Source organism: Gambusia affinis, linkage group LG14 (assembly GCF_019740435.1).
Source record: "Gambusia affinis linkage group LG14, SWU_Gaff_1.0, whole genome shotgun sequence".
Lineage (NCBI taxonomy): Eukaryota > Metazoa > Chordata > Actinopteri > Cyprinodontiformes > Poeciliidae > Gambusia > Gambusia affinis.
In genome coordinates, this window is record NC_057881.1 from 14,674,701 (window position 1) to 14,694,100 (window position 19,400).

The 19,400-nt window shown below is 42.0% G+C and overlaps 2 protein-coding genes and 1 long non-coding RNA gene across 6 annotated transcripts in view; 2 read left to right on the top strand and 1 right to left on the bottom strand.

The window, feature by feature from the left end:
• pum1 (pumilio RNA-binding family member 1) overlaps nucleotides 1–4,580 on the top strand; it is a 30,694-nt gene extending 26,114 nt beyond the window's left edge. For all 4 annotated transcript variants that reach the window (XM_044138650.1, XM_044138653.1, XM_044138651.1 and 1 more), the window contains exons 22-23: nucleotides 1,238–1,430; nucleotides 2,870–4,580. In XM_044138650.1, coding sequence (XP_043994585.1) covers nucleotides 1,238–1,430; nucleotides 2,870–3,001 — 325 coding nt within the window. In that variant the 3' untranslated portion in view covers nucleotides 3,002–4,580. The remainder of the gene's footprint in view (nucleotides 1–1,237; nucleotides 1,431–2,869) is intronic.
• Nucleotides 4,581–5,254: 674 nt separating this feature from the next.
• LOC122843676 lies at nucleotides 5,255–7,493 on the bottom strand. The gene is made up of 3 exons (XR_006372753.1): nucleotides 7,406–7,493; nucleotides 7,108–7,279; nucleotides 5,255–5,515 (listed from the first exon to the last, which is right to left on the bottom strand). It is a non-coding gene; the product is annotated as an uncharacterized LOC122843676 (long non-coding RNA).
• A 1,828-nt stretch (nucleotides 7,494–9,321) lies between these two features.
• sdc3 (syndecan 3) overlaps nucleotides 9,322–19,400 on the top strand; it is a 50,645-nt gene continuing 40,566 nt past the window's right edge. Inside the window, exon 1 of the mRNA XM_044138655.1 lies at nucleotides 9,322–10,065. Within this exon, the coding sequence (XP_043994590.1) occupies nucleotides 10,012–10,065 (54 nt within the window). The 5' untranslated portion in view covers nucleotides 9,322–10,011. The remainder of the gene's footprint in view (nucleotides 10,066–19,400) is intronic.

Genomic DNA, 19,400 nt, shown 5'->3' on the forward strand with positions numbered 1-19,400 from the left:
ATAGATTATTTGATTTTGGTTCATTTGCATTGGTTAGCACTGTTGCTGTGCTTATTTCATTGGCTGACTGCTTGGACAGATGATCTCACATCCATCACTGTCTTAGAGAGATTGTGTCCTGATGTCTGTGTTAATGTCTTAGGTTGCTTAACAACCTGTTTCAAAATAAGGCGTTGACCATCTCTGCTCTCCTGTTTCCAAATAAGGTGTTGACCATCTCTGCTCTCCTGTTAGTTCCCCTTTTTCCCTTAACCTTTCACCTACTATCCACCTCCAATACATCAGTGATCTTTAATTTCAGTTACACCTTTTACACCATTTCAAGTTCAGAGTAAAAATCACATTTATAACTTCTTTAGCTTCTCTGATTTATCATTCATTTATAATGTTATGATAACCATAATTTATCAGTTACTCTTATTATAATCTTAATGTGAGTTATTACAAATGTTTTCTGTAAAGAAACCAAGAATAATTCATGATTCTTATTATTTGATATCAAAGTTACAGTTACTTGTTTTACCTGTAAGAGTACCCACTAATGTAAGTGTAAGTGTAAGTATTATTACAAGTAAACCAATATTAATATAAGTATTTTACTTTGAATCTTATCCAATTACTCACAATCTTTAGATTTCTTTCTTTAAAACTTTCATGCTAAGTAATAGTCTGAACTATTTTTATAAATCTGCAGGCTGGAAACTTACTTCCTCTTTTTCCAGGAAACTGCTTTTCCTGTTTCATGACTCTCTCTGTCTTGACTATGATTTCTTATGATTAAATAGAAAAAAGTATAATTAAAGCAAAGTTTGCAGGAGACAGAAACAACACAACCAGATTGATTTTATTGACATTTAAGTCTAATGTTGGGTCTAGATTTCACTTGAGTAATTAATTTTAAAGATAACTTTATTCATTGTTACTGTTAAACTAAAATCTCCAGCATGGGGAAGTGGGATGATCTCGGATTTTCTTGACAATATCCAGACATAGTGATGGAAAGTTAAGTGGAAGGAGGAACTGTGGTTTTAGAAATAAGTACACACGTTTGTTGAAAAATTCACCTCCTTTGTGCCTCTCTGCTAAAAGAGTTCATGTGAAAACGCTGAAATAAACAAATATTCCCAGTATATTCTTGTCATTTTTTTCCCTCCTACTGGCCAATTTGAAGACAAACTCTCCTCTCAAGTCGTGATTCTCACCCTGACGGGTCGCCCTGTCACTCTGTTCCCCTCAGCAACGTGGTAGAGAAGTGTGTGACCCACGCGTCTCGGGCAGAACGTGCGCTGCTGATAGACGAGGTGTGCAGCCTGACCGAGGGTCCCCACAGTGCCTTATACACCATGATGAAGGACCAGTACGCCAACTACGTGGTGCAGAAGATGATCGACGTGGCCGAACCCACGCAGCGCAAAATCGTCATGCATAAGGTTGGTGAAGGGATGTGTGCGTGCGTCATTTAGTCTCAGGTATTTATGATTTATTTCCTCTAAAGCCTACCTGCAACGGCTGTATAAAACATTCATTTATTTCTACTCTTTCCCTCACTCTTATTTGGTGTTAAAATTTTACATTTTTAAATGTGTGCAAGTGATGCGTTTTGCATCTAATGTGGTAAAAATGAAACTAGAAAGCTTTAAGTTATTTTCAGTGGCTGCATCATGAAGAGCCAACAGTTAGTCTGAAGGTGCTTACAAAAATGCTATCTTGTAGATAACATATTTGTCTTTTTATTTTGAAACCAAACCAAACAAAAAAAACTTTGAGAATTTAACTGTCGTCTATTTTTTATTATTTTTTCCTAAATTCCCAAAGTGCTACCAGATAATTGTTTTAAAAGGGTTTAGACTTGTCGTATCCTTCAGTAACAGTGTAGTAAGCCAACCAAATCTCCTATACAATGTGGAATTGAATTTTATTTTCTGTATTTTTATTTTTTAGTCTGAAAAGACATCTAAAAAAAAAAAAAACACCTGGAAATGATTGTGGAAAAAGATTTAAATTTTATGATTTTATTAAAATTGATTTTATAATTAGATAATTAGTCATTAACTTTCCACTTACAAATTTAGATTTTTGTCCTACTGATTAGTTTGGGTTTTGAGTGGCTGACAGAAGACATTCATTAATCCACATTGTTTAAAAAAAATAATAATAATTAAAAAAAATACTTATTTTATCCTTTTAGTTTAAGAGTCTCAGATGAAACTTGAAACCTTGAAAACATTGGCACTTTATTTTTTATTTGTGAACAGATCTCACAAGTACTGCAAAGTATCTATTTAATGCATTTCAGGAAATTGTTCTGATCTATATTTGTCGAAGACGCAGCCTTCCAAAAAAACAAAAACAACAGGTAACATCCTTGAACTAATTTCAGCATCAACATTTTGTGTGTTTTTTTTGTTTTTCTCCCTCTGAATTTACAGATAATAAAACACAAGTATATATATATATATATATATATATATATATATATATATATATATATATATATATATATATATATATATATATGTATTTATTTGTACCAACACTTTCAAAATGCTGTTTCAAAACCACCAGAAAATTTTAGAAAGTTACATTTGGACAAGTGGTGGGATTCTGTCAATGTGCAAGGGTTATTGCCGTCAGCTTGCTGATATTTTGTTCTAATGGTGGTTTAATAGCAGCTGGCGAATCCTCAGTTTTATTTTCATAAAACTTTACCACACTTTCTTTGTCTGACATAAAGCAACAAAGAGAAAAGCCAGTTTCTTTGCGGCAGGTCCTGGTCAGTCCGTCAGAGTCTGACCTCCTTACTGCATTGAATCGTTTCGCGGTAGAAACCCGGTGTGACTAACGGGCGTGTCTCTCCCTTTCGGCCCAGATCCGGCCCCACATCCAGACCCTGAGGAAGTACACCTACGGCAAACACATCCTCGCCAAGCTGGAGAAGTACTACATGAAGAACGGCGTCGACCTCGGCCCGATCTGTGGTCCTCCTAACGGCATCATGTGAGAGCCACCTTGCTTCCTCCACAGCAAACCCGAAATCATGTCCTCCCCCCGCTCTGCCCCCCCCGCCCTGCCCCGCCTCTCAGCTCACTTTTATCCAGCGGTCGCTCCTCCTCAGCTGCCCCTTGTCAGATCCTTCAGAACCCATCCCCGCCCCTCCAGCCTCTGAAGACAGCAGGCGGCCTTGGATTTTTATTTTCTTTTTTTTTCCGTCACCCCTCCCCCATCGAGTCCCAACCTGCTGAAGTGGGGGACGCAGCGCAGACAGTGAGGGGTGGAGATAAAGAGACGTTACCTGACATACTCTTCGTTTTTGTTTCTCCTTTTAAACCCCAATTTTTTTGTTGTTGTTTCTGATGAACTGAAATCATTTCACTTTATTTTTTTTGCTACTGCTGCACACAATCCCAGTTCCCCCGTCCTCCTCCGCCTCGCCCCAGTGAAGATATTTACCACTATGAGACGGAGTGTTTAATTTGTCCAACGTCACCGAATCATAGACAAATCCACACACGCCATCGGCTTAACCAGCAGACAGATCATTTAGCATGGGAGATTCGTTTTCTGGTCTTGCTTCTATAAATATAACGTGTATACTTGGTGTAGACCTTTGCATATATATATAAATATATATATATAAAACTTTGTAGTTTTTCTGGTTTTTGATGTTGAATCTGTATCTATAATGTATCCTAGTAGTGACCACATACTTCTGACTGTATAATTGTACATTTGTAAACCCTTGTAATGTAAAAGTGCTTTACCACCCTTTTTTGGTATGAGAAGAAAAAAGAAAAAAAAAATCACTCTAGAAAAAAAAAAAAAAGAATCTGTGCATTTCAGTGTATATTCTCACCTCATTGGTTGTGACATATGAGTTGTTGTATATTGTAAATTGTAATATCAAATTTTTGTTTTGAAAAGCCCTTTCTATACAGCGTAGTACTTGTACAAAGATTCGCCACGCTTGGTTTTATCTTTATCATGTCACTGCTTAACTTAAAAAGACATTGGTCTCCCACTGACTCCCAATTGGACACGTTCTGTTTGACTTAGTGGTGTCTTCTGGCTTACGTTGAAGGTTCTTTTTGTCTCTCTCTTTTTTTTTTTTATTAAACGAAAAAATCAAAAAGAAGATCTTTTTATAGGGGTGCTTTTACCCCCACGAAACGTTTGTGTACAGGCATGCTGGTTGGCGTGACGATTTGAAATTTTACTGATTCAAACCCACTCAGCTCCTGAGTTGATACCACAACCGGTTTCTGGGGGTAAATCCATGGATTGTACAGAGGAGATTCTTGTGTTTTTTGCCATTTCTTTTCTCTAGTGCTGTAAGTGCTGTATCATACATGTCCTTTTGGGTGAGAGAGGCGGCCCGCCACGGCGGCGGTGTACATTTGGAGCAGCCTTGTGTATATTTACTACGAGCACACCTGTAACCATATGTGTATAGTTAACAGAACCTGTGTATGCTTATTGCCTGGGCAACTATTTTTTGTAACTCCTGTTGTAGATTGTCTCTAAACAATTGTGTGATCTTTATTTTGAAACCAAACAAAACAAAAAAAACTTTGAAAATTTAACAGTCTCACTTGTGCTTCATTGTAAATGCTTGCGTGTGTGTGTGTGTTTAAGAAGTTTACATTACGTCGTGATTTGGTAGAAGTGTTGGAAATCTTGGCAAACGCACATTAAATTGTTTTTTCAGAAGAACTAGATGCATAAGCTGAAATTTATTGTGGAGTTCAAGTTTAATTTGACTAATATATTAAAAAACACATTTTAGTAAAACTAGAGAAGTTCTTTCAACTTGGTGGGTTTTCTGGCACCAGTTAGGTTTTCAATTATACTCAATTGTTTTCAACAGAGTTCAAGAAATGTGTGTGTGTGTGTGTGTGTTTTAATGTGTGTTTTGGATCTCTCTGTTCTAATTCCAAACGTCTGACTCTTAAAGAGAAGGAAATTGGCTATCGCGTTAAAGAACCGCTTTTGCTCAGATCTATAAAACAGAGGCTGCAGGAACTGTGTGGTTTTGCACCATTTGTCCCTCAGCGGGAAAATTGGGGCACGGGTCAGGCGTGGCGGCGCCGCCCTGCAGGGTGAACCCTGGACGCCCCCTTATCCACCCGCGAGAACCACGGACGTCTCCTTCAAACGTGACTGATGTTACTAAATCAGTTTGGTGCAGAGACAAAAATAGTGTAGAGCGGAAGTTCTTTTGATAAGGTTTTATTTATCTTCATTGAGTTTACCGACATTTTGTAGATGAATTGCTGAGCTACGCTCTGTGCAGGCTCTACAGAATATTAATTTCAGGATTTTTTTGTCACTTCTGTCTCGTTTCACGTCATTTCACACCACACCCGAGTCGACTCTCTGTGATTGTGAAGGAGCTCGCCCACAGCGAAGCAAGTTTATTATCAGCTGAGATAAACGCCAACCCAAGAAAAAAAGGTTCCCGCTCCCAGATCTGCAGCTGAAATCTGCAGCGGCCCACGTGGCAAAGTCGAAAAGTCTTCTGGAAAAATGAGACAAAGAATTAGCTGCTTGGCCACAATCACGAAAAGTTAGTTTGGAGAAACTGTGACATATTTTCAAGCATTGTGGTGGCAGCATCATGCTGTGGGTTCCTTTCACTGCTGGTGTATTGCGCAAAGCGGATGGAGTCGTGAAGGTAGATGGTTGAAATATGGATGCAACATTCAGAAAGAGCAATAATCGTTCTTTACAAGAAAATAAAGGAACACAGATGGAGAGCTATATTAAAAAAATACAAGACATTAAACAATAACGGCAATAATTAAACATCTCATAAAAGAAAAACATTAAAATATTAATACAAGACATTACATTTACATAAACCATGATGAAAATGACTTATCAGTATAAGTCATTTATGGCTAACATGCAGGGAAACAATATTTACAAATTAACCACAAACAAAAACACATCAAAGCCGGTTGTAAAAGCATTAAACACACTAAAATTAAATTAAGTTAGTGGAAAATCCTCAATATCAATCCTGTAGAAAATCTCTACAATATGAAAATAAATAAACAAATAAAATCAAAAAACCCAAACAGTTTACATCTAACCTATCATTTTTGATGAGAAGACTGGTCCCATTTCCAGTCAAGAAGCTTGTTCATGGCTACAATAAAGTTGGCGGTTCCTATGCACCTTAATTATTACTGTATGTATATATGTATAAATGTATGTATAGTTTTCATCATTCATTGACATGAGTAAATCCACAATGACACGAAACTTGTGCGTTGAGTTATTGTTTTAAAATCCCTTAAGTAGCTTATATTCCATAATAAAACAGAGCACCTAAAAGAAATCATTAAAAAAGAGAAAGATACTGATGACGAGGGCAACACTTTATTTGACGGGGTGTGTGTAAGACTGACATGGCACTGTGATAAACATTATAGTACCTGTTATGAACATGAGATAGTCTTCATGAATGTTTATGACGGTTGTCACAAAGTGTCTGTCGGTAAATAATGGCACTTTTACTGCAAATTTGCATTAAAAGTTGCATTAAAGGTCTATTAAAAGTGCCAACTTAGCATTATTTGGTAAATAATGACTTTATAGTGACAAGTTCCATTAAAAGTCAATTAAAAGAGTCGACTTTGCATTAATTATTTACCAACTAACATGAATGTCATGTCTATGACAGTGTCATGTCAGTCTTACGCACGTCGACTTCTGGACCCCCCCTCTGCCGTGCCTGCAGCATCGTGACTCGGACGGCCAGGGTTGCTCGACCACGTGACTCTGGCTGATTAATGAGCCCCGCGCCCTGCTACGGCCCTCCCTGACAGACAGCCAATCTGAACGCCTACTGCGAGCGTCCCCCCTCCGCCCCCCAACTGAACAATCACTTAACTGGTGCACCACCAACAGAGCCCATTATTTTTACTCCGTGGCAAATCGTCCAGATAATTCAATGATCATAACCGGAGGGATAACGGTGACATGAGGGGATAAGATGACTCATGCTGGCTCTGGTTGGCCTTTGGATTTGACCAACAGGCTCCAGGAAGCGTGACAGTAAACATTTGGGCTGCGGCGTTTTAAAGCTATGCGTCTAAAACACACCATCCCTCCTGTGGTCGTTCGGCGGCTCGCCACAAACTTGCTCCGACCTGCCTGGCTTCTGTTGGGAGCAGCGCTGCTCCCGAAACAATCCGGATGTTATGCTGAACGTGGAAGCTGGGGGACGACTCTGTTGTTCCAGTCAGGGATGAGTTGGTTTCCTGAAAAAGATCAACTAAACCGCAATCAATTAGTAGAGCCAACAGCTGGTTTAGGCTTAAACTGTTAAATCAGTGTCAGTGTCAAAATTGTTTTTCTGTTGTCGCAGCTGCTGCCAATCGGTTAAAATCAATGAACACACCACAGAAGAAGAAACGCAAGCCCAAATCAAGATGCTTCCTCCCTTCGGTGTTTGAGTTTGCGCAGATCGGGTCTTTCTCCAAGCTTTCCGTGAGTTTAGTAAAGGTTCATCGCACCCATAAAACTTTGCCACTTCATTTCTGAGCCTGGCCTCTGTACTTTTTGGATAATTACACTCTGGCCTTCATGTTCGTCTTGCTAATTAGTGGTGTGCTTCTTCTAGTGTGGCCTCGGCAGATTGCGACATCTTCACTCCCTGCCCTCTGGAGGTTGCTGCAGATGTTACAAACAGATGTTTTTTTTCTTCTTTTTGTTTTTTAAAGCTCTCACAATGTTTCTGTTGTTTTCTGCTCCTTTTTTTCCCTCTTCAGGACATTCAGTTGATTGTTTTCCCTCCTTATGACACATCCTAATCACACATCCTTATGACATTAACATAATGTCGAGCAACCACTTATTATTTATTATCCGGAGCCCTTGCAAAAAATCTGAGAAACTGTCTCTGTTTTTGTTTTTAATTGTTTCTTTGCGACATTTTCATTTTCACTGCATTTCATTGGAAATCCAACTAAACGTTTATCTGATTGGCAGACGTACCCAAACCCCAGCCAGCAGGAAACCGTTTCCCTAAATGTTGCACCTTCAGAAAAAATAAAATAAAAATAATAATAATAACTTTACTGGAGTTACAGACTTTCTAATGTTCAGTGAATCTTCTGGATATGGCCCCCAAAGGTTCTCTAAAGGTTATAAGCTGTAATCTTTAGGTGAGACTTTTTTGAAAACTTTCCATTAGTGCATAAATGTTTCACCTGATTTTTATGGAAACCTTTAGGGGACAGTTGTCTAAAGGTTCCGGCATGTTTTATTGGGTATACTACTGCAAACTTTAGAGAAACTGTCATAAAATATTTTCAAAAAGTTTCCTGTGTGTCGCATTGTGCAGGTTACAACAGGTTAAGATGAGTTATATATGTCATATTGGGATATTTGCTGGGTTTAGAGAATGTTCGACCAGTTGTTTACTGTATGTATTCAAAGTAAACGTTGCAAGGATTTCCCAGGTTTTCCATACGGTTGATGCAAACGGTTGCAACAAAGTTTTGAGGAAACTTTTAAAGAAACTTTCTTGAGGTTTTCACGCATGTCACACGGTGAAAGCTGCCACAACTCGAGGCGCAACTGGTCAACATTCAGCAAAGTTGCATGCAAGAGAAAATTTGAAGGTTGCTATTGTTTCTCCAGGTACCTTATGGAACATTGCAGTTCTCTTCCTGTCACATTGTGAAGGTTGCTCAAGATTTTCAGGAACAGTCACCAAAAATTCTTCCTGTACACACATTGTACTGTTAGTCAATGCTTCCCAAGTTCCCCAAAGTGAAGGTTTGCAGCAAACTTTCAAGAAGATTTTCTAAACGTTACCTCGTAAAAGCTGCGAAGAAAATACAAGTTTCAACTCTCAGACCTTTAGGAGGCATTCCCTTAATCTTTTCTGAGGATGACTTTGTAAAAGCTGCAACCTTTCGCACAGTAGCCTTTAGGGAGTACTTCTGAAGAAGCTATCCCCCAGGTAACTAAAGAGGAAAAAATCTCCTTAAGGGTTTCCAGAAGGTCAGAATATAAAAGTAGTCTTTTCTTCCGCTGCCTCAGGAAACTATGATGGCGTCTCGTGGAAACTTATAGCACAGCTGAGCAAATCAATTAAGAAATAAAACTAATAAAAAAATAAATAAATGTGATTGCAGTGATTGTGGTGAGATTGAAACTAAAACAAGTGTGTGTAGCAGGTGAACTAAGGAGCGGTTTATCGTTCAGGTGATAAGGAGCAGCAGCGGAGCCACAAGCTGGCGGTAGAAAACTTTATCTCGGATCAGGTGGCTTTTATTACACGGGTGTGACATCACGGCGACTCGACCAATCACGGCAGCTGACCGTTAAAGGTGTGGAAAAGCAACACAAAAGACACGGTGCAGTCTGGCGGCTGTATTAACTCGTCATCTTCTCCCATGCGCGGTGTTGAATTTCTACATTTAAAGGCTGCTTGTGTTTTAAACCAGCTGCAGGGGGCATCATTGGCTTTGCCCGGGGAGGTTCCCTAATCTCTTCTTGAGCACACAAACACACACACGGCCTGTACACCCCCCTCCTCCTGCAAAACTCCAAGGCCGGGCAGCGTCGCCATACGGAACATCCTGCGCTCAGCGGAGAGGGGGAGGAGAGAGGGTGCCTGAGCTGAGAGAGAAACGCACACCCTCACAGTGAGAGAGAGAGACGGGTCTGGCTTCTCCCCTGGCTCTGAAATTATCAGCTCCGTGCACCAGAAATTTGGACCAACTCGCCCGCGGAGACGAGCAGAGAGGAGGCAGTCTGCTGCCTCGCCGGAGACCGGGACCAGCGGGATTAAAGAGCCGGACGAGGAGGACTGATGGTCGCGCAGACTCTCTGAAGTTGGACAGACTATACCGAGGTTCCCAGGAGCAAAAACAGCAGGAACAGCAGCAGCAGCCTTCGCGCTCTCTCTTTCCTCCCCCCCTTAACCACCTCCCCGAACCCTCCCCTGGAAGGCAGCGGCGGCACCGGGAGGCTGTGCCCGCAGAAACACCGACCATGAAGCTGCCTTGGCTGCTTGCGCTAGCCGCGCTGCTCGCTCACACCGCCACGGTAAGCCGGAGCCTCGGCTCCTTTGTTAACCTCTTGTGCGTGTGTGTGTGTGCGCGTGTGTGTGTTTGCCATCAGTAACGAGACAGCGGTGATCGGTAGGAAATCCTGCACTCGACCTACATATTGGCAGCGCGCGGCTTCACCGTACCCCACCCCCAGCTTTTACGCACTCACCCACACCAGCCTTTGTGTCTCAGTGTCGGGGTTTATTGCGGCTTGTGTTCCCTTGGCTCCGGAGGTGTGTGCGTACATGTGTTTGTGTGAGTGTGTCGGTAATTAGCGGGTTATCTCTAATTGGGGCTGATTACTGGTGTGGTGTGCTGTCTGGGTCTCCAGCTCGCATCCTGCTGTTAATTTAGGGGGGCTCCAGTCATACTGCGGCTCTGAACACTTTATTCCCGTGAAGTCGCGCTGTGGGACGGGGAGTGTGAGGAGGTGGGGGTGGGTGGGTGAGTGAGTGCACATCCGGAAGCCAGAACCCGGAGAGGGGGGGCACCCTCCCGTTGTGACCGTGTACTTGTGGAACATAGAGTGGGTGGGTGGGGTAACGGGGGAAGAACTTATCTGCGATGCGGCGCGCGAACCGGAGCTTGGATGGAATGATGTCATCGGGAACCGCGAGGACGGCAGCTGATTGGGGATGCGCGAGCCCCGCCGCCGCCACCTCCTCTTCTTCTTCTTCTCCTCCTCCTTCTTTTTTTCTTCTTCTTCTTCTCCTCCTCTCCGGAGCCGTCCTCGCCGAGCTTCACGCGCACCCCCTCACACACCTTTCGTCACCGATTAATCCAGATATATCCCACGAGCAGAAGGAGGTGGTGGGGGCAGAGGAGCGAGCTGAATCATTGAGAGAAAAGGAAACAAGGACTAAAAATAATCGAAGCGCAGAGATATTTTGGAACGTGAACAGCCTATGAATACTTTTCATAGACTATTCACCGGTTATTCGGGATGTTTGTCTTCTGTATTTATAACTTCATTCATGCCTGCAGCAGCTATGAGGGGCCCCTACACATGCACCTCTAAGCAGTGGCGGTTCATTAATTAAGAGCCCTCGGTGTGGTACCCCCCTTCTTCACAAGAGGAAAAAAGGCCACATCTATAGCAGCGTGTGTGTGTGTGTGTGTGTGTGTATATATATATATATATATATATATATATATATATATATATATAAACGTATTTCCACTCTTCTCACTGACTAACGTCAAAAAATAATGGAATAAATATTTCTCTATAAATATTAAAATAATTTATAGATATACCAGTTTTTCTCTTTTTGTCAAGAATATTTTTGAGCATTCAGGTAATTTTGCTCATTTGGTGCAGGTGGCAATGCAGTTTGGCCATAGACCTTGAAGTTCCTGCCTGGCTCAAACCCGCTTTCTCCCCCACAATCAGGGACTTTGCATATGAGAACAATTGAGCTGCCAAGTCCGTGTGCACGCAGCTATGGAGTAGGAGAGGCTGCTGTTCTGTGGCAACCTCATGGTAGGAAGCGCCAAAAGAACAACACAAAGTATTCCTTGCTTGTTAATTTTCTTGAGTTTGAAAAGAAGCCTTCTTCCATGCAACCTTCGGTACCAACCGTTCATCAATTCATACATTTTTGGATTTACTTTAAGAACACTTAATTTCAAGTATTCCTCTGCATTCAATTTAAAATTGACTGTAAAGAAATATGTTTTGGGGTCCAGCAAATAATGTCCATCCATAGTTCGTCTGATCAGAGGTGCTACTGTCGTATTTCGTAAGATTCAGCTTCCCCACTGTTAAAGGAAATGTGTTTATAATGTGAAGTCGTTTTGCATTGCGATGAGTATTCACTAACAATTCATTATTCAAATGCCATAAACATTTACACATGTTCCCCTGTGCTACAGTTTCCTACAACAGAGTTCACATGTAAAGTCTTCAGTTAGTTGCTAAATGTAATATTTGCCAACAGAAGCTACAGTTTTACCAATTCACATGGAAAATATGAGTTTTTCAAAGTTACTTTGTTTTCTAAGAACTTGACCAATTGCTACTGAATATCAGCCAAACCGATCACCTGACTGATCAATCTGTCTGGTTTTTCCCTTTCCCCGGTCCTCATCCTCTACTTCATTAGAAGCAATAACCATGTCGAAGCTTTATTTATCACTTTCTGGTCTAACTTTTCAACACTACAAACACTGATAACTTCTAGGTCAGTCAGCTGTAATCTTTGCCAAAGATCCTTGGCGTCCTGCCGACTTAATCTGCCTTTAAGTGAGCAGATGGAGGCAGGTGTGACACACATCCGCACTCCGGCTGACACACTCTGAGTTAGGAGTGTGCAGATACGTGCAGGTGCTGCCCTAATAGGTGACTCAAGCACATGTCAACGCTCTGATATTTACAGGGCTCGTCTGGAGTAACCCTGGCCTTCAACGCAGACCCACACACACACACACACACACACTGGCTTTCATCACGTGCATTCGCTGACAGGATCGTTCTTCTGGGGCCTCCTGGCTCTGAACCAGCTGACTGTGTGTGTGGATGTCTCCTGAGTGATGTCTCTGTGGGTATTTCCTGTTATCCAACTATTTACATCACATCCGGGATACTGTGATTTATATGGGAGGCTGATTTTCCCACAGACATCTGTGTCCCACGGATGGCCATTATATTTATATGTGTGCGAATCCGTTTGCCGTCACAAGGGTCGCGACTGTCCATCTGTTTGTGTTTGTGCATGTGTTTGCGTGTGTGTGTGTGTGGGCTCAGAAGTAGTGAATATCCACTGCCAAAAACTTGTTCTCGCCAGCCCTCTCCCTCCTCGACAAGTGCGCGTTATGGTGTGTTGCTGAGGATCATGTTTAACTCGCCGAATGAATCAGTGGTTTGTGCCTCCGATAGCCAGACAAAGCCCCCCATAGAGAGATGAAGAAACAGAGACGGATGAAGAAAGAAGGGGAAAAAATAGCCAGAACGAGGCGGACTGAGGGAGAGTGTGGAATGCGAGAGGCAATTTGACGCAGGAAGTGGGTCCTTCTCGCTTTCCTGAAGCACAAAGTTCCCTCACACATACACACACCCATGCGCATATATATGTAAACATGATTGGAGGTTAAAATGCAGCTTGGGCGAAGGCGGTGTCTCAGGTGCTTGTGTGTGAAAGGGGTTTGATTTTCAGTGGGTACAGGAAATGAAAAGGATCACGGTTCATATCCGGAGCCGGATTTGGAGTGGGTCGTCGTTTGCAGGTTTTGGTTGGACCCAGCGTTGTAAATAACTCTCCACTCTCTGCCTGTTTTCCTCCCTTTGGCTGTTTACGTCTAGGGATGGGCACAGAGACTAGACGGCAGTCCTTCATCAGCCGGAATGGAGCGGCATTTGATTAAAATTAGTTTTTTTTTTTCTCTCGGAGGGGGTTTGGTGGTAGATTGGCTGGAGGATTTAAAAATATTAAAGCCCCGACAACTACAGGCTTCAATATATGCTTTATTAGAATTTCATGAGGGACACCAACACAAAGTAGTCCATAATTATAAAGTGAAAGAAAAAGGCGAGTCTCCATTTTTTTAAATTTTTTTTTTTTTTTTCAAATTGGATTCAGAAAAGTGTGATGTTCATGTGTCTTAAGGGAGTCTGGAGTGTGGAACCACCGTTCACTCACGGCTGCACATCTAGAGGCTGCACATTGTTCTTTGCAAAATAACACGGGTTCATTCAGACTGAATTGAGTCTCAAGCCTAGACTTTGACTGGGACATTATAAAACATGCGTATGTTATCCAGTGTTTCCCTCAGAAAACCTGCTAAGCCCGGTGCTCAGGGAGCCAAGTCAGTCATCCAGCCACCCGTCGAGTTTTTGAGTTAAAAATTTTTTAAAATTGAAAATATTATTTGATGGTTATGGATTTTTGGAAGACTTGGAGATTAATACTTAAATGCCAACTATAAAGTCTTAAAAAAAGGCAATCATAAGAAAAGCCAACTAAAATTAACAATGCTAAGCCTGGTAGGGGCACAAGTAAAGTCTGGTGTCTCACCAGGCTTTTAATATACAGAGGGAAATCCTGTTGTCCTACTGTAAGGTAAACTTTAACCCTGGGTTTCAAGCCTTGCTCTGTCCATTCAATCAGCGTTAAACAAAAGTGAAAAAGTGTGTTTTTCATTAGTAAAAAAAAAAAAAAGCAAAACAACACACACCGCTTCCCTTCAGCTTCACAGCTAAACACAACTTTGTGCTGGTCTATCAAATCCGATCCTCATGGAACATTCAAGGTTTGTGAATACTTGGCAATGGACGTTAGGGCTGTCTGTAACGTAGCTGTTATTTGCTGAGAAAGCGATGTGTCTGCCGCACAGCAGGTGTTTCTACATGCAACAGCAAAAAAAAAAAAAAAAAACGCACAGGTTGAGTAATGATGGCTGCGGCTCACATGGGAGAGGTCCCACCGCTGTTCGACTCGCTGCTTTACAGGGGAAGCTGAAGGAAAGTGACTCGGTGGGTTGTGAAGTTCGCCTGGATTGTAGTTGCTGCTGCTGCTAACGACAAGTCAAAATGTCTGCAGTGAAAAATTGGAGCTGCAAATCTGCTGCCAAGTCTGGAGTTTTACTTTTTAATGAAAATTGTTGTATACAAGACTCGAGAGGGAAAGAGAGAGAGCCTGAAAGAGCCTGCAGTGATCTCAGAGCCTCCAACTGTATGTCTGTATGACTGCACACCCAGTAATTTAGATCCCACATCTGACCAGTTCTCATTTCACCACATCGTTTCTCTTCTCAACTGTAAATAGTCCATGTTTTTAGCTAAGGGAGTAAAAATCACTGTCTTCCTCTCTTTTAGGTAAATTTAGACTGTTGCCCTTTAGCAAAGCAAACACAACAGCATATTGTTAATTGATTGGATTGAGTTCTGAGAGCTTCCACAAAGTCCAGGTGAAAGTTACAGATTTATCAAGAATTAACACCGAAACGCAAAGTGTAATTTAATCTTCTATGTCTGAAACCACTGGCGAGTTTTCATATGGGGCGATATGGCTGTCTGCCCAGGGCGGCACGGCCATCGGGACAGAACCAAATCCGAGCTGAGAAGCTGTTTTGCTATTTTTAAGGACTTTGAACTGTGGTTTGATCTCCAGAATAAAATCCAAAAGACTTTGGTTGGTCTAATCTTACCTGTGAAATTGTAGCCTGTAGAAATATTTATCAACCTTAATCAAGAGTTTCAGATGTGACGTGAAAATGAGACCTTCGCTCTACTTTTAAAATCACAAGGAAAAAAATGTCAGGATTGTTGGAAAGTCTACCACTTTTACAATGGATGGGAGTCCAATTTGTTTTCCCAACTGTGCGCTCAGAAAGGTTGACATTTTCAAAAAGAACATCCCTCACTGAGGTTGACGGCTTTAAGGTTTTCCTTTGGGAGTAAGAGCAGATAATTTAGAGGCCAAATAATCAACAGTCAATAAAAAGTCTGACCATAATCCTTTTCTACATTTGCACATATAAAGAAACAATTTAATCATTTTAACAAAGGGGCCCAAAGTGGTTAAATGGTCCTTAAAACCTTTCAAAAGTTCACTGTGCAAATAATTCAGCTTGCTTATTGCAGTAGCATCGAATGCAGACTGAATGACACTCTGTGCAGGACTTTACTTACTGTATACTTAGATTATTATTTTTTTTACTTTTCTTGTAATCCTGCTCACTATGCATAGCAGCAAGATAAATATGTGTCCTCATCCATCCCTGTGGGCAGTAGCTAAACAAAATGACCCTCTTTGTCATATTTATAGCCCAAGGAAACAGAAAATTATGGATAATGGCTTTATAAAGAAAAAAAGATGAGTAAAAAAATCCCAGAAAATTCTCCAGTTCTATTTAAAAAGTTTTTTTGGGGGTGTTTACCGACAATTGTGTCATTTCATAAAAAAAAAAAAAATGTCTCTTTTACATAATGATGCAATTAACTCAAAGTGAAGAATGGATATTAAAAAAAAAGTGAGGTTATGAGACTACACTGACTTTATTTGAAGTTTTTCTTCACCTCTGTCATTACTAATGTAACATCAGTTTGGCAAATGAGTGGGGGAAAAAAAAACATGCAAAAAGGTCAAATATTTGTCCAGTCAGATGAAGCCTTTCTGCTGTAGATTATTTACCAGTCATATGATGATGGCCTTGATGGATATCGGAGATTTCCTCCTGAACATGCAGTGTCTTGCAACATCTTTCTTCTTTTTACCCCAATTTGGTTGTTTTTAGAGTGATTCAGCATGTTTATGTGAGGAATTATCCATAGATGCTCTGATCAATGTTTTTGTGGCCAACGTCCAACTCCAGATTTTTCAAAGGCTTCCACCTGTCTGTCAGGATTATTAGCCGGTTCCAGTTTCTCTTTAAGAGCTCTAATATAAAGTGAAATATAAGTACAGCAGGAATCTTTTTCTTGCTGAAGGTTAGCTGTAGTAGAGGTAGAGGCAACATTGCACCCATAGGAGTCATGGCAGCAGACGTTTTGGATTATACATTAGCATTTCCTGGGATACAGATCCTTGCATTAAATCTGAGACTCGTTATAGGTTGCCAACAATTTGCATATCTGCTGAAAGTCTTGCACTCTTTCTCTCTCTTGATGACTCAAAGCCTTAACGGATGGCCTGGACATACTCCATATGTCACAGAAAACACATTTGTTTCCTCTGACTTTGTTTTTAGAACCTGGCTCACTTTAAATCTTCACTCAGTAACGGCGTCCACACCGAGAAGCGTTGCAACAATCACTGATTGGAAAAAGAGTAGCAGTGTAACATAAAATTTCCCCAGTGAGACATATTCTGGTCATCCTACATATTAAAATGAAGATCCACCCTGAAGTCGTCCAGTTGGGGACGTTTCTCCTCACGACCTGAAATCACATTAACGCCGAGGCTCTGGTTATCTCTCTCTCACACACACATACATTTAGGATGGGGTGTAACAGTGGTGGCGGCGTGCAGGAGTTTTGTTGATTCAGTGAGTCTGAGGGAGACGGAGAACGCTGGGAGGCGTTTTAGGTAGGTCAAAAAAGGCTGGAAACACAGTTGGTGTAGATATTAAACACACACACAAGCAGAGACTCCCTTGCAGTAATTGGGCAGACATACTCACACATATTCTCAGGAGTGGGGGGGTTTAGATGAATATAGAGACAAGAGGAGGAAGAGAGGGGGTTCAGGGGAGGGAATGGAAAAATGAGAGTCTGCACAGACCACAAGATAATGAGGAAGGGTGAAGGAATGGGGGAGGTAAGAAAAAAAGAGAGAGGAGAGTTAAGGAGGCTACTAATGGTGGAAGAAAAGGATGGAAAAACGGAGCAAAAATGAAGTCAGGAATCACCTAAAGAGCAGGGAAAGGAGCAGGAATGTGTGAAACTGAGGGAAGCACAGGGATTCGGAGCGGGACGGGGAAGTGGCAGGCAGGCAGGCGGGCGAGTGAGTAATGGAGGAAGAAAGACAGAAGATGGGGCGATGCTGGGACGCGGCGAGGGGCAGCGTGAGGCTGGATGATGGTGGATGACATGCGACGGGATGGAGATGGAGGGACGACGGAGGGGAAGTGGGGGAGGGAGGCGTGCGCCGCTTGCTCCCGGGGGACCGTGCTCTACCTGCTCTCTGCGGCCGTCGCCATGACAACCACCGTGGCTGCCGCTGTCACAGCTTTATTGCCCTTCGCCTCCTCTCCATTCCCTCCTATTGCTCTTTTTTTCCCCTCCCTCCTCTCCATCTTTCACTCGCTCTTGTTCCCACCCCCCCCCTCACTCTCAGCTTTTTGTATCCGGTTCTCTTCTTCGTTTGACTTTTATTTCCTTGCTGTTGTCTTCTTCTTCTTCTGCTCCTCCTCTTTGCTATCCCATCCGCTCGCTTGCAATAAATTTAGAAAAAGACAAACCCGAGATGCTGATGTATACCAGCAGGGTCTCACCATATTTTTTTTATTTTTTATTGTTGCAGCATGATGTTGGAGCAGCACATTCTTGTGTGCCTTTAGCGCTGTTACTGAGACTCTAAATTAGAGAGCACAAACGCGGTGCCGTCTACCCCCCAAATCCACAAAGCATTCTGGGATCTCTGAGCGGTACAGCTTTCGCTATAAATAAAACCCCCAGAAAGAGGACGCCTCCTTCCCACTAACAAACCAGTGAAAGGGAGAGAGGGTCAGAGAATATCAGTTTTTACTTGAATATTTCGTGGCACGATTTGTATCTGTAGGAACACACACACACACACACACACTCCCCACAGTCGCCCTCCTCTTGGGTTTCCATAGCAGTCAGGTAATTATATTAAAGCTGGGTGGGGTTATGCAGAGCTGTCCAGCAGAGCTGCTGGGATGGATCTTTACTGGCAGGCTGCTGATAAGAGCAGCCTGAGGCCACAATAAGGTCGGCCTTCACACCAGCGACGAGAATCTCTGTAATATCCCCAAGAGGACGGCCGGAGTCTGACCTCCTTTAACCCGACACGGCATTCATCTTCTCTTTGCAATGTGTTGCTCAGCTCTGTTGGAGATTCGTGTCGGAGGCAAAAATAATTCGAAGTTAACGATTTATCTTTGGAGGATATACATCCCAGTTTATTCTTGATGCTGGAATGAATGGTTTGGTAAAACTCCAGCTGGTGGCTTGTTCGTAAAACCTCACTTTCATGCCAGTCTTGAAGTGAATCCTGATTTCTACTATTATACCTCTCCTCTATTTATGGATCCAAATGTCCCACTGGCTCTTAATTGGGAGTGACGTTTAAAAAGTGGGGAAAATATTCCCCACAGGACAGTGGAGCTCCAGCTTTTCATCATGAAATCGTCAAGCTCTCCAAACACCACCAAACACAGCCGCTGAAATACAGTAGTACAAGCTTTTCAGCCTGTATTCATATCTGGCATAAATAACCAATCCCACCAGATCTCTAGTGCATCTAGATAGAATATTTATGGTTTGCTTTCAGTGTCTTCCTATATAATCTGCCACACCGTCCATCCTCGGCAACAATAGCCATTTGGCAGCTTCCCCTTAGCACAAAAACCTCTGTGGTGAATCGCAGACATGGTTGTTCCCCCCCTACATATGATGCATGATGGGAAGCTTGTCAGTGAAATTTAAAAAAAATTTGAGAGAAACAAAACTGTGTTCTTGACCAGTTTCATTCACTTGTATTTTCAAGTTATGTTTTTTTTTTTTTTTTTTTTTTTTAAAGCTACTAATATTTCCTTTAAGGCTAGAGCTTTACTTTGCATAGCTGCGCTGCCGGCTGTCCGTTATATCGGGTCAAAGATGTTTCTTCTCTTTCCTGAAAGCAGGACCAGCACCACAAACTCACAAGC